This window comes from Canis lupus, chromosome 12, assembly GCF_011100685.1.
Source record: "Canis lupus familiaris isolate Mischka breed German Shepherd chromosome 12, alternate assembly UU_Cfam_GSD_1.0, whole genome shotgun sequence".
Classification (NCBI taxonomy): Eukaryota; Metazoa; Chordata; class Mammalia; order Carnivora; family Canidae; genus Canis; species Canis lupus.
In genome coordinates, this window is record NC_049233.1 from 10672849 (window position 1) to 10690042 (window position 17194).

The following is a 17194-nucleotide window of genomic DNA, read 5'->3' on the forward strand; positions in this document are numbered from 1 at the left end:
ACTGCAGCAGAATGGGTGTGTCACAGAACCTTTTACTAGGCCTGGTGGTCATGATATGTGGGGGCATGAACAGAAAGAGAATTCAAAAGGAGTCCTGGCCTTATTTTACGTTCTAATTCACCAGCACATTTTTCAAAATTATTGCAGCACTGCCTAGGAACCCTGGCAGTGACTGCCACTCTCAGTAGAGGGAGTATGTGAGCTACCATGAAAACAATATAGAATCCGGCTTTTGTTTCCCTAAAATGAAATTCACAAAGAAAAAGAAATTACTGACTCTGTCTCCATTTGATTAAGGTGGCCACAAAGAGAGGGAGAAGACTGATAGTTTCAAAACTTCATAAGCAACAATAATGCATCCCATACCTTCACCACAGCTTTCCTTCCCTGCTATTATCTGAACTTGCCTAGAGAAATCCTGATCAATTGGCACACCTGGCAACCAGAAAAACAATCCTTTCTTGCAAAAATAAAAGTATTTCCTCCCTAATCTACCTTGTCTAAGAACGATGGACTTAAAGCTGTTAACATCCTCCCTTTTTTTTTTTTTTTTTAAAGATCATCAGGATTTTTTTTTTGGTTTAAATTTTTATTTATTTATGATAGTCACAGAGAGAGAGAGAGAGAGAGAGAGAGAGGCAGAGACACAGGCAGAGGGAGAAGCAGGCTCCATGCACCGGGAGCTCGACGTGGGATTTGATCCCGGGTCTCCAGGATCGCGCCCTGGGCCAAAGGCAGGCGCCAAACCGCTGCACCACCCAGGGATCCCTGTTAACATCCTTCTGTTCCTCACAAGTAAAAAGCTTTATGAATCACTACCTTAAAAAAAAAAAAAAAAAAAAAACTGCTGTAATAAGATAATATGAGTCACTACCTTTATATCTCAATAAGGAACAGGACAGGTGACTCTATAGTTACCCAAGTACAGCATTTCAACTTTTGTTTAAAAATGGCAGAATGATATCAAGCATGACTTTTGATTTTTTTTTTGTCCTGAGGCTCACTAGTTGAAAAGACCATAGACAAATATTTTAATAAGGGTCATCATAAGATTGTGGCTCTCAAAACTTAAAGTACAAACTATTTTATGGATGCAAACTGATTTCAAGATATCTACACAATCCATTAATCTTAGTTCCAAATCCTGATACGTCAAAAACCCAAACAGGAGCTTCAAGTATTTGCTGTGCTGGGTTAGCAAAAGCACTGAATGTTAGAGTGGCAAGACAGAAGAAGCTCTGAATAAGGTGCCTCTGTACCACATGGGGAGAGTTCCATTTTAAAATGAGAGCCATGACAGAGAAATACTTTCTTATGACCTTCCCCATGTGCATGACATGTGAAGACATGTGAAGAAACAAATGCATAAAGTAACCATGAAGCTGATGCACCTTATGACTTGCCTTCATGGTCTCGTACCAATCTATAGCATCGATTCTGACAGACTTGAAATCTACAAATTCAGTACAAGGCACAGGCTTCTGATACCGTAACCCTCAAAGAGTCTATGACACCTGACTTTAGATGAAATCAGGACTGTCAGATCCATGTTCATGAATTTAAATAGGACGCTTGTAGCACCATGTGGCTCAGTACTCATATTCTTAGAGCCCCTATTTCAGGATCCACACTTTCAAATGCCTCCCTAAATAACAGCTAATGTCAATCACAGCAGGAGTCAAAGGAAGCCCAACTCTTAGGTTTTGTTTTGTTTTTTAACATATGATGTCCACACACTTATTTTCAGAAAGATGGGAGAAAAAAAATCTTTAAAATATGCTTTAGAACCACTCAACATTATCAGTGTTACTTTTGACCAAAAGGGCAAAAGCAGCACTATAAACTGACATTCCATGTGAATGTTCCCCCCGCCCCCCCTCTTCCCCCAGCACTCACTGTTACACTGGTCACAAGCGTAGATTCTCCCTTCCAGAGCCTCTGTCTCTGTGAACTTAGCCAGCATCTCAGTGAGCAGGCACTCTGTCTGATTCAAAGGGACAAACCCCTTTTCTATGCAGTGATACCGTTCAGGGAATTCCAGGGACAGATCCCAAAAGGGCTCAATGGTATTGGATTTGTAATTGCATGATATACATGTGACCTAGAATGAACAGATTGATTTACAGGTTATATAATCATCATGCTTCCCACATACATTTTTGCTCAATTTATATAAAAAAAAAAAAAAACAAAAAAACCCCACCAAACATAACTTGCCAAAACTACGTTTATAGTTTAATTATAATATTAAAATATTAAATGTGACCTTAAGAGCATTAGAGATAGTACTATCAGTATATATTTCTAACTATGATGCTAGCTGGAACTGGAAAATCATACAGCACACAAGGATTATCACCTACCCTTTTCTCTCCCAAAGCATGCTCTACCATTCAGTGCTGTAGCAATACAGACTGGAAATTATCATGGGACCATTCTCGGATCAGTCTGAGATAGAGGATTGGCAGATTCCTGTCTGTTCTCTCATCCTTACTCCTTCCTTGTCCAGACTTTGTCACTTCTTCCCACTCCAACTTGCCCCTCTTTTTTGCCCTTGTCTCTGGCAGTATCCCTACACAGACCCCTGTATTCAAAGAGCCTCAAAGTACCTTATGATCAGACCTCCTCACCTACTGTCACCTTCCCAGATGCACCAGTGGTTCTTCTTGTGGACCCACAGTGGGTAGAGGAAATGCCCATAAATACTCCCCCTTTACACGCTATAAAACAAAACCTCTTCCCAATCCATTCATCATTCTTTTGAAACCCTAAATACTGAGACACAAACCTCAATAACATAATGTAGAGGTGCCCACGTTTTTAACTCTAATAATTCTTTCTGCACATTCTCACAAAGTTGTATCTATGAGTCTTTGCTTATGTCCCTACATGGCCTATGATCTAGTAAATGAGAGATAATGGGGAACAGAAGGGGGACTTGCTTAGGCCTTTAGCATCCTCCGAGCCACCTCCCTTCATTGTATGTAAAGAATGTTCTGGAAGGAAATAAGGCTCTTTCAAACTACTATGGAACTAGGGTTATAATAGACAAACTGTTCAACTTCCTAAAAATCGATCAAGGATGGCCTGCCAACAAGGGGTTCTTAATTTTAACAATGAGAATGTTATATTACCTATATCGTCACTGAGGGTTGAAGACATTCGCTGAAGATGACGCGATATGGCAAATTCAACCGGAAATCTGCCCAGAGGAGGCAAGTTCACCAACAAGGCCATTACAACGTACAGCACAGCGAAATGTACAATGGCCACCCTCCGATACGTGTCATCACAGCAAATGCTGGCTATCCTAGTTCGCCCAATGACCCCGGGGGGCATTCACGGGAAGCCCACTCCATCCAGCAAGTCTCCATGCGATGTGACCCTAGGCAGAGTCGGGAGCAGGGTGCGCCAACCTTACCTGACTGAGTAGCTGCCCGTGGAATATGGTGTTCACTACCTTTAAGACCTGTTTGGTGAGCTTCCTCTGGGAGAAGGGGATGAGGATCCGGCGCGTGGTGCCCTCAGACTCGAGCTCTTGCTGCACTTTGTGCAACAGCTCGCAGAGGAATTCCTGCGCGTCCTGCTGGTCGTAGCCACGGAAGGCGGGGATCAGGCTCCACACGGAGTGAAGCATGGCGAAGGGGGACACCAGGGCCCACTTCCCGGACCACATGACTCGGAAGAGGGTGTGCAGTTCGTGACAGAGGGAAATGTGCTTCGAGCTCGGCTCCTTGTTCTGTATGAGTTCTAGGCTCCTGCTGATGGAGGCCCCGCCGTTGAAGCAGAGGCCCTCGCGCTCGCACGCCTCGGCCCCGCCGCTCCTGGCCGACAGCTCCGCGGCCGAGGCGGCCGGCCTGCCCGAGAGCGGGGCCTTCCCGTTGGGGGCCTTGGGGAACAGCTGCTGGGTCTGGGAAGGGTCGAGGTACAGAAAACACTCGCGGAACTTCTGGAGGTGGCTGAGCACCTGCAGGATGGAGTTCATGTAGCAGGTGTTGCCCAGGTTGCGCAGGCCCGTGACGCCCGGCGCCATGGCGGGAGCGCGGCGCGGCGGCGGGCGGCCCCCGGCGGGCGCGCGCGGGGCGGCGGGGCGCGGGGCGGCGGCGCGGGGCGCGTGCAGCAGCAGGCGCGCGCTTTTGCGCGGAGGGGCGCTGGCCAGCTCCTCCAGCAGCCGCCGCTTCACCTCGCGCCGCCGCTGCCGCGCCGCCTCCTTCTTCCGCTCCAGCGCCTCCTCCCGCCGCCGCTGCTCCAGCTTCGCCTGGCCGCGGGAGCTCTTCTCGAACCACAGCCGCAGCGTCTTGGCCAGCAGGCGCTGGCGCCGGTACCACAGAGCCGTGAGCATCTGCGGCTGTCCCTGAGGAGCGCGCTGCGGCAGGACGGCGTCCTCGCCCGAGGCCATGGACCGCAGCGTCCGCCCGCGCCTCAGCGGCGGGTCCTGCTTCTGGCCCCTGACCGCCAGGAGGGAGCTCCTGAGCAGCTTCAGGTCCCCCTCCGGGTTATCGTTGAGCACGTAGTCCTTGCACAGGTAACAGAACACGTACAGGTCCCGGACCTCCATGGCCAGCGGGTGCCCAGTCTCCTCGAAGTGTTTCAGGGCGTGATCCTCGATGTAGCGGCCGCAGGCCACGTGGGAGCACTTGAGACAAGCCCACACGGACTCGGTGGTGGCGCACTCCCTGCAGCACCACTTCTGCGGGTTCAGGATGGAGTGGTCCTGGGCGAGCCGCAACCGCCCGACATGTTTGCATCTATCCATGTCTTATAGAAGGCTCCACTCTTTCAACCTGGCACGACAGAGCCCCCAGAAAGAGAGAGAGAGAGCTTTCAGCAAAATATTCTCGAAAAAGGCTTGCAACTGCCATTGTCAACTCAGTGTTCATTAGTTTTCAATTCAAAATTGGTTCCTTTGGAAGGAAGTTAAAAAAAAAAGAAAAATACTGGAGGGAGGGCTTAGCACCAAGTTGAATCTAAACATTTTCTAAGCTTGTATTGATTCTTGAATATCAGCTAATTTTTATGTGAGGCTGATTTGTATTCCTGAGGAAATGGCATTACTTTTAGTTCACATTGCACCCAACTGGCCACCAGGAGAAAGAAATTTGTAATCTGAATCATCTCTGAACTGATGATGTCCTGGAAGTGAAAGCCTCTACATCTCATACTGATCAAGATCCTAGTTGTATGCACAAAGGGACAGAGGCAAGGAAGAGACATGTTTCACATACCAGTAAGAGATGAAGACCTCCTCAAAAAGGCAACCCTAAGTTTCAATGTATTTCAAAGCAGAAATAACAGGATAAGATAAAGGTAAGAAAGGGAAAGTCCTCTATGGTACAAAGTATCATTTTAATTTTCTTGAGTCTAAAGAACCTCTCTAATAGTCTGTAAGCCTCAATCTAATTTTTTTTTTTTTTAAATAGGCTCTACGCCCTATGTGGTGTTCAAACTCAACCCCTAGATCAAGAGTCACAAGTTCTACCGACTGAACCAGCCAAGTGCCCCAATCTAAATAACACTTTATAGGTCTACTATGGTCTGAATGTTTGTGTAACCCCTTTCATATGCTAAAACATCAAACCCCCTTCCTGCCTCCTGAAGTGATGGTGGTAGGAGGCAAGGACTTTAGGAGATGGATTAGGTTGTGAATGGCTTGACCCTCATGGGATGAGCCTTCACGAATGAAATTTTTAATGCCCTTATAAAACTGCAGCAAAAAGCCAGTGTTACAGTCATGAACCATGAGTCCTTACCAGACATGGAATCTGGTGCCATGATCTTGGACTTCCCAGCCTCTGAACTGTGAAAAATGTTTCCTGTTTATAAGCCACCCAGTCTATGGTTATTTTTATTATAAGAGGAATTAAGACAATGTGAAAAGAACATGTACATCTTATAGAAAGGGTGGGAAAATGGTTACTTTCCTTACTGAAAGTATAGGTAAGTACAGAATTAGATCCGACTCTCAGGACAAATGGTGGAGTGGCTACTGGTTTAACCAAACTACCAAGCAAAAAGAAAAAAAAAGCAAATCTTGCAGACGAGATACATGAAAATGCTTTTTTAAGAAGTGGCAACATACTGAGTTTTGTTTTTTTTTTTTCTTTTTCTTCCTGTCTTCCTAACATTGCTTCTTCAGTATTGTTCTTCAGAAAAGACTAATGGGCAATTTATCCAAGGAGAAGAAGCTAGACAATTATTTCAAAAGAAAACTTTATTTGGAACCTTGAAAGTTTTTTTCTTTCCCAGTATCAATATTTGAAATTCCCTAAAGGTAGTCACTCTTATAAAGTGAACTTCCTTCACCCCCATTTCTTCTCCTCTTTCATTTCTGTGAGCAAATGAAATTCCATGATTATGGAGTCACTCCGAGAAGTTTTAGATCTAGTACACTCTGTGTAGTCCCTTCAGTTGGTTTTAAGATGACCTTTTTGGCCTGGTCCTATTGCCAAAACCCACAACTATATCACAGGACCAAGTCAGAGATCCTTCCCATTTTGTAATTGCCCATTCCAGATTGACAAAGGCCATTCCTAGATAAGAAACCCTTAAAATCATACAAAGGAAGCACCTTAGATTATTTTCAATCAAGTCAGAGCATGCTTTTCCTTGAGTTCTTTCAGGATTTAGTTTCTTCTACATTATTTTTTTAATTATTGATTTCTTACAAAGTGCTCTTTAAGTCACTTCTCTAGATGTATTTTTCCATTTCCTAACTAGATACGATCTTCAGAGAGAAGATCATGTGTTATATTTCTTTTTTTACTCCTTTGTAATTTTACAATTTGTGGGTGCTCAACTCTTCATGGTCAAAGGTATTGTCAGAATTACTTTCCCACAAAGTCCAGAATGGTACTGAAATAACTATTTCTGTTTATTTTTTATAGGGCACAAATTAAAACACACATACATTTAAAAAATGAGATGGTGAGTAAATGAATTTTCTTTTTGATACTCATTACCAATTAAGAGTTCAAGTTGGGTACACATGATGCTTACAACCAATTACTGGGGACACAAAAAAGTCAGTAATGGAAGAATGAAGAGGGGAAAATCAAGAGATTGGCAATTCCCAAGTTTCTCACTTATATGATACTTTTTAAAATGTAGTTCCTGAGCCACTTACCAGCATCATAATTCCCTAGGAAATTTGTAATATGTAACAGATTTCTGGTCACAACTCCAAACCTGATGAATGAGAGTCTGGGGAGGGGTCTCAAATCTCCATTTTAAATAAGCCCTACAGATTACTCACTTGTACATTAAAACCTTAGAACCACTACACCAATCCAGTAAATTATTTAGGGATGAAGATATCCTCATGGAAATCAAAGAGAGAATTCTCTTTCTCAAAATCTTCCACTTTGACTAACACTGTCCAATAGAACTTTCTGTAATGATGGAAATACAATTTATCTGTGCTGCCTAATACCATATTAACTAGCCTCATGTGCCTAGAGTATTTGAAATGTGGCTAGTGAGACTGAGGGACTGAACTTTTAATTTTATTTAATTCTAATTAATTTAAATAGTGGCTGCTTGTGGCTAGTGGCTGCAGTACTGGATAGCACAGGCTTAAATACACCAGGACATATGATCTTTAACTCACTTGGCTTTTGTTTTATTTCCTTCGAAAGATTTAGTATTCACTGAATTGTATCTGAATAGCTTCTTCTTAGGACTCAAAACTTGGCAAATCCCCATTTTAGCCAACAGGAGCTTGATATGTCTTCAGAAATTTAATTGTTACTGAGATCTTATCACATGAAACAGCACAGCTTCAAATCCTATAAAGAGAGTATCTCTGCGAACAGGAATACAATACCCAGAGCATTGATGTCTTGCAAAATCAACTCCTGTGCTAGAAAAAAATATGCTGGAACAACCAAAGCCAAAATAGAAAAACACTAAAAAACCATTCCACACCCTCTCCGTGGAGAGCTGTTAAATGGAAAGGGCATTCTGGAAATTCTTTCTTCCGATTTCATTTTCTGATCTATAAATCTGCTGATCACGCACATCTTTTCCTGCACAGCCCTTTTCCCATTACAAATCTGTCGTGGTGACTCACTAACCTGCCATATGGCAGAGTAAATCCATTCAGGAAAACACAGGGCTACTTTGCACCTCACCACAGTGATTTAAGCTAGGCAGACTAGCTTCTCTAGAGAAAAAACATTTCTGGATCATGAAATAGAAGCCACCCAAAAGTGACACAAAAGAAAAAAGCCACTTTAACCAACATACAAAATAAAGAATAAAGAGAACTCAACCCAGGTATACTCTGTTCAAGAAAGAAATTGTGTTTAATTTACCTCTCACACATACTCTAACTACTTTATTTAAGAAGAAGGCCTAACATCCACAGGCATAAAGGTTTCTATTTTACATTTTTCTGACATGTACATCCTTTCCTTTGTAATTCCCAAAGGTCACTATAGTCCTAACATTTCCACTTAAAACAGACATTACCCAGTATGACAGGCACCCAGTATCCAAGAGGTAAACTTGCAGTGTAACTGGCAAAGAACAAGTTGTGCCTTGATAGTTCTCCATCATTAAGTAGATCAGCAACTTTCAACAACTGTCATGCACATCCTGGATTGATCTGCATATGGGGTAAACTTGACAGCATATTAGCTTTTTGCTTCTTTAATTACCATATTTTAAAAATATGGATCAACTGGAGCTAAAAGACATAACCACTATTTAAAAGCATTCTACTATATTAATATAACTAATATAAAACTAAAAGGTAATGAGATCTTCAATTCATGCCTTTTGTTCTAGAAACTTCTAGATTTATCCCTATTTTTTTAAAAGTCTTTGTATGAGATGACTGAATATTAGAATCACTTTCAAAAATCTATAGTTTAAATACATGATTGTCTTTTAATTGGACTAGTCCAATTTTTTCTCATGTAGCAAATTTCTTAGCTGATCCTAAATGCGTAACTGCATCATCAGAATAAAACTTCTGGGGGAGAAATCAACAAAAAACAAATAGGAAAATAATAATCTCCTTTGGGGGAATTTCCATTTCTTCTGTCTTATCATCTTTTTCAGTTCTTAACTAGGGACAGTGGAATAATCCTGCCTGGTCTTGGTGAGACCAAGTGGCATAAATTCCAGCTTCAGAGAGAGTAGACACTATGGTAACATGCTGACAGCCTTCATTTACATAAAAGAATACTAATTACGTGGTATCATCAACATCTGCGATTCTGCTCACTGCCATATGCGACAGCGCAGGGTATTTTAACCCTTCAACTTACTAAGTGTACCCTAAATTGCATGTACCACAAAACTCGTAAAGATTGCTTGAAAAGGCACAGTGAATACATTTTTATAAACATTAAAAATGAATTTTATTTTCAGCTAACATTTTATTTCCAAGAGACATGGGAAAATAAAATTTAGTACCAACATACAATTAAGGAAAAATGAAAGATATAGTTAACCCAAAAGGGAATAATGCTATATCCTAGAGTATTATGCAGGGTTCTAAAAGGCTGTATTATAAATAGGATGAAACTAGCCTTCTGAATTTTGAGATGATGGCTAAAATAAAAAGATAAAAACAATAAATACAAAGTACAAAGTCGGAGCAGAGCCTGAGAGGGATGAGGTTAGTGCAAGAAAGTGTTCAGAAGCCCTTTGCTAAGGCAGTGCATGTGTGGGGATGTGGCTGAGTGGGTGGTATCCCTACATGCTGTCACCCTTCTTTACTCTCTCTGATTCTCCCTGAATGGGGTAGGGAGTGGGGGTTACCTATAGGTCAGAGCCTGGCTCAGGGACTCCCACGGAGGCAGAATTCTGAGAGACTTCAGAGGCTCCGACTAAATGTGTTCCTTGGCTCTCTGACCAGAGAGCTGGGAAGGATGAACAGTGAAAGAGCAGTGGCTCTTGGCCACATGTTATGGTATGCTGATGTGCTGGGTGTGCCTGAGCCCTGTGAGCTGTGTTATTGCTCACCTGGCCTCAGTAATCAAGTACTGGTGTTCAAGAATGAGTGTCTAATCGTGGGCAACAGCAGATTTAAGGCTATGCCTATGTGGTAATCTCTCTCTCACTTGTATTGGGACCTGACTTCTTCAGTTAAATAGGAATAGGATTCATCTAGGGAGCTCTGGACTGGGCCTACAGGTCTGCTTTGCCCAGGGCAGGGGCTGTGCCTGTGGCCCAGCAGGGAAATGACAAAGGCAGTACAACCATCAAGGAAAAAACAATCTGCTCTGTATCAAACACCAACTTCTCTGACCATATAGTAAGAGCTAGAGTTAGGTGTAAGCCCTCTGTTCCTTCAGTCTCTGCTCTCTTTTGTTCACCTTTCACTCCAGGTACACACATGCCCAAGTCTCTCCTGTCTAGACAAAGAAAGAGAGACATACAGAGAGATACACAGACACAGGTTTGCCCTGCCTCTAGATGATCACTGACACTGTTGTTAGGCTCATTTTCCTTCTTCTTACTTTATTTCTGGCAAGATAATGTGCAGCTGCATCTTCTTCACAGCTCACTCCTTAACACATTCATTTCATAGAAACTATTTTTGCAAAGGTCATTGGCAATTTCCTTATAGCTGAGTTCATTAGCCTGAATTTTAGGCTACTATTCTCTGGTTTTCTTCCTCTGTCTGAAAATACTTTCCCTGTTTTTATGTCTCTCTTTCTTAAAATGAAGGATTTTCTCAAAGTTTTGCCCTCTGCTCTCTTCTCAGTGATTTCACCTATTCCTAGAATACATAGTATCATTTCTATATTGTATTTTAATTTTTAGGAGTACTTTTTTAAAAGTATTAATATAGTTTATATACCATAAAATTCACTCATTTAAAATGTACAACTAGGGGCATGTGGGTGGCTAAGTCAGTTAAACATCTGACTCTTGGTTTTGGCTCAGGTCATGGTCTTGGGTCCTGAGATTGAGCCCTGAGAGTCAGGCTCCACACTCAGCAGGGAGTCTCCTTGGGATTTTCTCTTTCCCTCTTCCTCTCCCCTTTGTACACACACTCTCAAATAAATAAATAAAATCTAAAAAAAAAAAAAACCCATACAACTCGACAAGTTTTGGTATATTCAGAGTCCCACAAGTACTTCTGAGTATAAAATCTTCCTGCAGAGTCTCCACCTTAGGCTGAATTTTCACATTCTGATACCTGCATTATAGTATTTGCAAGATGAAGCTATTGAACATGTTCTGCACTTTTTGTTTGTTCGTTTGGTAGCTGAGATGACCATGGGCTGAGATATATACAGTTCCATCTAGGTCTCCAGGTGTTCAAGATACATAAGATGACTGATGGGGTTAGAGATGCCATCTGTGGAACAAAGCTAAGCTAGCTGGCCTTCTACAGATCTGGCTTTTTGATTGATTAGCCTAATACTCTTGCCACAGAGATCTGTGCCTAAAACTTAATCCCTTGTACAAGATGATAGTAGACTGGGTACAAGGTGGCCACAAAAGAGTGCTCCCAAGAAATTCTGAATCTACAGGGAACACACACACACACACATTTGCGTGTGCGCGTATGCGTACTCTTAATAATGTTATCTGTGACTCCACAGAGAAGTGGCAGCTAAGAGAGGATAACCAGGTTGGCTGTGCAAGCATTAAACAGGTCTAATTCAGAGCTACCTCCCAATGAGAGGGGACTATTTGCTACAACCTGATGTTGTTTTAGCAAAGGTCTACCTGACAAGCTAGTGTTAAATAAAGCAAGGTCCAAACTAAAGACTCCCACTTCTACTCCATTGCCATATGGAAAATTTCTATTGCTACCACTGAGAGAATCAGGGATATTAACCTTTAAAAATCTGACCACAGGAATCATGGTTTGTCCCTGCAGGATGCCTCCAAAATACTAGGTTCCCCACAGCAGCCAGGCAATCATCAAAAATGTATACATATGTCAAAGTATGTATGTGTGTGTGTGTGTGTGTGTGTATAATATATATATATGCCAAAACTTCTTGGATTATGCCCTTTAAGTATGTGCAGTTTATTGTATGTAAGTTACACCTTAGTGGAGCTATTAAAAATTACACTAACACACACCAGTGAACAATTTACCCCTAATGAAATAATGGATTGAGACAGCAGCTCCTTATACTACTAGGCAAAAGCTGGCAGGAAACTATCAGGAGTGGGTAGACTGACGACACCTGACCCCAATGATCAATTTTACACTAAAAGCAGGATAATCAGACACTACAAGTGACATGCTGATACAATATAATAAGGGGTTCACAGTAGCATAACCTATAAAGTACTCTGGCTGAAAGAACTGAACCTGAGTCCAGTGAGGCATTTGGATCTAACTACTAGGGTATGAGAAATGTGGGAAACAGAACATGCTATCACAAAGCTGCACTTAGCCAGATTACCAAATCATAGTGTGGCAAATGCTATAGGATCAATGATCTGGAGTCTTTATTTTTTTTTTAATTTTTATTTATTTATGATAGTCACACACACACACACACACACACACACACACACACACACACACACAGAGGCAGAGACACAGGCAGAGGGAGAAGCAGGCTCCATGCACCGGGAGCCCGACGTGGGATTCGATCCCGGGTCTCCAGGATCACGCCCTGGGCCAAAGGCAGGTGCCAAACCACTGCGCCACCCAGGGATCCCTGATCTGGAGTCTTTAACAGATAAATGGCATAAAGAAAAAAGGGGATGAGGAGATGGAACTACTATAGACTATATGAAACCTAAAGGCGTTATCAACTACATTCAACGTGTGATTCATATGTAATCCTGATTTGGACAAACCAACTATATAATAAGATATTTTTCAGATAACTGGAAAAAAATGTTTTAAAATATTGTCTGTCTCGACCTATATCAATATATATTTTTTAACAAGCTCATTGAGGTATAAGTGACATACAATAAACTGCATATGTTTAAAGTATACAATTTGATAAGTAAAACCACCACAATCAAAAGAATGAACACCTCTATCACCGCCAAAATTTCTTCATGCCTCTTTGTAATCCTTCCCTCTCCACCACAACTGGAGACATTTAAACACAGACTAAGTGTCGGAAAACATTTGGTATGGTAGCTATACTTTTTTAGTCTTTATATGTTAGAGACATCTCAAGTATTTATAGATAAAATATGATGATGTATGGAATTTGCTTTAAACTATTCTGGGGGGGGGACCAGCAGGAAGATAGATGAAACATTGTCAAAACATTCATAATTGTTGAAGCTGGTTGATGAGTATATGGAGCTCATTATACTATTCTCTTTATTTTAGGGTATGTTTATAAAGTTCTACAAAAATTGTTGTAAGCAAAAGGAAATCTTGATACAAACCTATCATAAATTAGAGAAGTTCTGAGACCTTTCTTCTCTATCATCATTTTACCATCATATCTAGTTTTACTTTGTTTTTTTTTTTTTCTAGTTTTACTTTGAAACACAACCTCCCCACTCCACATGAACATACCACATCAGTTTTTCTCAGCAGCATTGGTTCACAGAAGGTAGGTGACAAAATACCCTTTGGTCTGGGCCTCAAACATACCCTCCTTTAGGACCAGGTGGCAACTTCTTTGCAGGCCCTCCAAAGTTTCTTTTAGTTAACTTTACCAGAGTTTTGTCCATAAAAACTTCTGAGTATTTTTGTCTTTTGGGGTCACAAAGCCACTTTAGTCAGTCTGTTGAAATGCTCTTGCTTGGTCTAATGTTTTCTCTCTGAAACTGCTTCTCCTTTATTGAAAAAGAAAAACCTCTTTTTTCACAGTTCTCCTTCCTAATAACTGATAATGCAGGTATCAAGGTATCAAGGAGTTCATCTTGTACCTTCCTAAGTCTTACCGTGGTTCAGCAAACAGTAACATAAATCTCTGACCCTGGGCAAACACAGGTTACTCCCAGGCCACATGATGTTTGGCAAAGCAAATATAGCCACATGGATCCAATCCAATATTCACAAATATCAACCAACAGGTTGTTTTCCAGTTGAGACTTTGGAACAGTCTTCTCAGAGAAACAATGTTTTAAATAGCATGTGGCCCAGTGAAAGCCCATCATGTATCTACAGTATAGTACTAGAATACTAGCACTACCAGGATGGAAGCTAACTACCAAATGTATTATTTTGAGAAAATTAATTCAAAGTTTTAACTTGAAATGCCAAGAATTGCTCTCCCAGCTGCAGCCCAGGCAGTGAAATTGGGAAATCTCCCTCCTCCCACTTCCCCACGGCTGAAGAGGGCTTTCCACACATGGCCATTTGTATGGAAGACACATATATATGTTAGGAACTGCCTGTAGAGGGGAGAAAAAAAAGAACAATTTCTGTGAATGGAAAATAAATCTGACTAGAATTTACAAATGGACTGTCAGGATTAGATGCCAGTGTTGGTTATTTCAGTGGCTGTTCCAAGAAATGGGAACCTCCTCTTCCTAATGTCTTGTTTCTTAAAATGATAGCAGTATATTTAGTTCCATGCCTTTGCCATCAATACACCAAAGCACATCTTTCAGGACAAAGGCCCATCATATTTTGCATGAGCAGAGACACAATTTTTAAGCACTTTATTTCAAGAGCAAAGACGACAAATATCTAGAAAGAAGAGACCAAATACAAAGGGGTATTTGTTACATACATAGAAAAGGAGAAAACTGTAAGCTACAAAGAGAACACTACATTGAAGAATGCTTCAATGGAGAACAGATTAAATAAATTATAAATTGGCCATAGAACGGAAACCATCAGTTGTTTTTTGTTTTGCTTTGTTTTATAAAGAGGCAGACCTATTTGCACAACAATTCAAAATACAATATGTTAAAAAAAACAAAGGGGCAGAATGGTGTATATACCATCATGACTGTTAAAAAAATTATATACACACACAACCTCCCCCTCCCTCTCTGTTACATGTGTTAAGAGATTAAACACACACACCCTGTGGTGGCAAACTGGAGGTGGAGATGGAGAGGAGACTCAGTCATTAACTTTGTACCTTTTGGGAAAAAGAAATCATGTGTTATCAATTTTTAAAAAGGATATAGCACTGAGGAGACTGTTTCAACAGTCTTAAAAACTCAGGCATCAGCAAGATGACTGAAGATAAGCACAGAGCATCCATGGTTTATTATGTTTTCATTAGAAAAGAAGATATAGAGACAGGAAGTCGGATGATATTTACAGTATACGGAGAACCTACGGAATTATATTCTAGTAGCACTAATCATTGCACAGGGAAAGACTCCCACTCCCTCTCCATAAGCTTATGACTAGCAAAGTGCAGACCTCTTTAGCTTATTGCAGAGTGGCAATATAGCTGAGCTTCCATTGGTCAAGTGTCAATCATTTGAAATTTCGTATCAGCCAAGGTACCAAGGTAATTTCTACTCTACTTCCCTCAGGGCCACTACCAAAAATTGTCCAAAGAAGTGATTTCTGTAGGAAGACTCTTGCCTTTCCCAACTCTCAAGAGATCTTCCCTTCCTTCAAGGACCAGCTTCTCACATAATTCCCAGTTTACTGGTCAGCAAGCTATCTCTCTCAACACCTAATCAACCCCTCTGAAGGAGTATGAGTGTGAGAGTGTGCGTGCACTAGAGGGTGGTAAGGCAATTGGTTAAATGGTGGAGGACCCTCCTCCAGACCACTGCAAGTACAAAACCCACACCATAAGCCTCAGCTTGTCAAGTCTGTAAAATGGAGAGGCAATGCTATCTACTTCAAGGAAATGTTCTTGAGGGATGCTCAAATAAGATGGCCATTAACTGCACTCTGAAAGTGAATGCCTCTAAGTACTGGCTGACTTGGCCATCTTGTCACCTATCCCTGAAAACAGTTACTTTTGCTTCCACAGGGCCTACATAAAGTTGGGCTGGCTAAGTGAGCAGCTTATAGTAATTGGCTGTCTGATCTTGATTTTATCCAGATAGTTTTGTTTAATATGGCATTCATAATAAAATACCCTTAAACAAGAAATTAGATGATTATTTTGTATTAAAAATGAGAAAAATCACTATTTTTCCCAAGCAAATTAAATATTTTTTCTAATATTATTTATTTTTCTTAGGTCTTTAAGACCTTTAATAGCAACACAAAGCAAGGAAAGTAAAAGTCCAATTGAAATGTTAGAAACAAACCCATAGCACCATAAAATGCAGTTGGATGAAAGAAGCAGAATCAGTCTCTGCTCCCTCTCCAGTGGGGGTATGCCCATTGAATATTTACAGGTCCCACAGAATGTGCTGCATGGCAAAAATATAAAAGAGGCCTTCTTTCAAATAAGGCATAGAAGGCTTTTCAAAGACATGAACTGTGCATGAACCCTCATCTCTCGTATAAGAATAAAGCAGCAGTGCTTCTGGGAACTCAACTATAGTAAGCAGACAGGAGAAAAGAGAGCCAGTGCACACACCCAGGCAATGAACCTCATGTAGTTTAAATCCCACAAATCCCAGCCACCTCTGCTCTTATTTTAAAGAAACCAACCCTTCTACCCTGCCAATGAGTCTCACTTTTTGGATTAAGACAATGACATCTTCATTAAAGGCAAATATAGAATATTATAAGGAAACACACAAAGCCAATCAATGATTAACAGCTAAATGCAGATTAAATTACCATAGCAGGAAGTGGAAAGCAGAGCTCTGAAGGACAGGGTGTTATGTAGATAGAGTGAGGAAGAAACTAAAGAGGGAGAGAAAGTCTGAAACCCCACAGAAGGAAAGACTTGAGTCTTAAGGGGTAATGGACATCAAGAAGGGATGGTCCTAAACAAAATATATGAGAACACAAAAAATAAGCTTCACAACTTCACTATTTTTTTCCCCAGCAACTCTCCCATGTTGCCTGTGGTCACTGTGCTGAACATTGTACATACCACCAAATTACATCAGAGATATATAATGAAATAAAGAATGTATGTAATTCATTAGCTCAATACATATGAATAACTAGAAAAGTAATTATTCTAAAGTTAAACCTTTCATTTCTGAACATGTGTTGTCTGAGTCTGACTTCTTAGTAAATTAGTAAAATTTAGTTAAATTTCAGTTAGTTATTTTTTAATTTTTCCTATTTTTTAGGGAGGAGGGATGGGGGAGAAAATCTTTTTTAAAAAGATTTTATTTATTTATTTATTTGACAAAGAGAATGGAGAGAGAGCATTAGCATGGGGAGCAGCAGGGAGAGGGAGAAGCA

General features: G+C 41.0%; 1 protein-coding gene across 4 annotated transcripts in view; it reads right to left on the minus strand.

Annotated features, from left to right (window-relative positions):
- The window catches only part of USP49 (ubiquitin specific peptidase 49), an 85771-nt gene that overhangs the window by 9752 nt on the left and 58825 nt on the right, over nucleotides 1–17194 (minus strand). For all 4 annotated transcript variants that reach the window (XR_005367689.1, XR_005367690.1, XM_038554029.1 and 1 more), the window contains exons 3-4: nucleotides 3422–4784; nucleotides 1897–2101 (exon numbers count right to left, since the gene is read on the minus strand). Coding sequence is in view for 2 of the 4 variants with exons in the window: in XM_038554029.1 (XP_038409957.1) it covers nucleotides 1897–2101; nucleotides 3422–4756 (1540 nt within the window). In the remaining 2 variants the exon portion in view is untranslated. The remainder of the gene's footprint in view (nucleotides 1–1896; nucleotides 2102–3421; nucleotides 4785–17194) is intronic.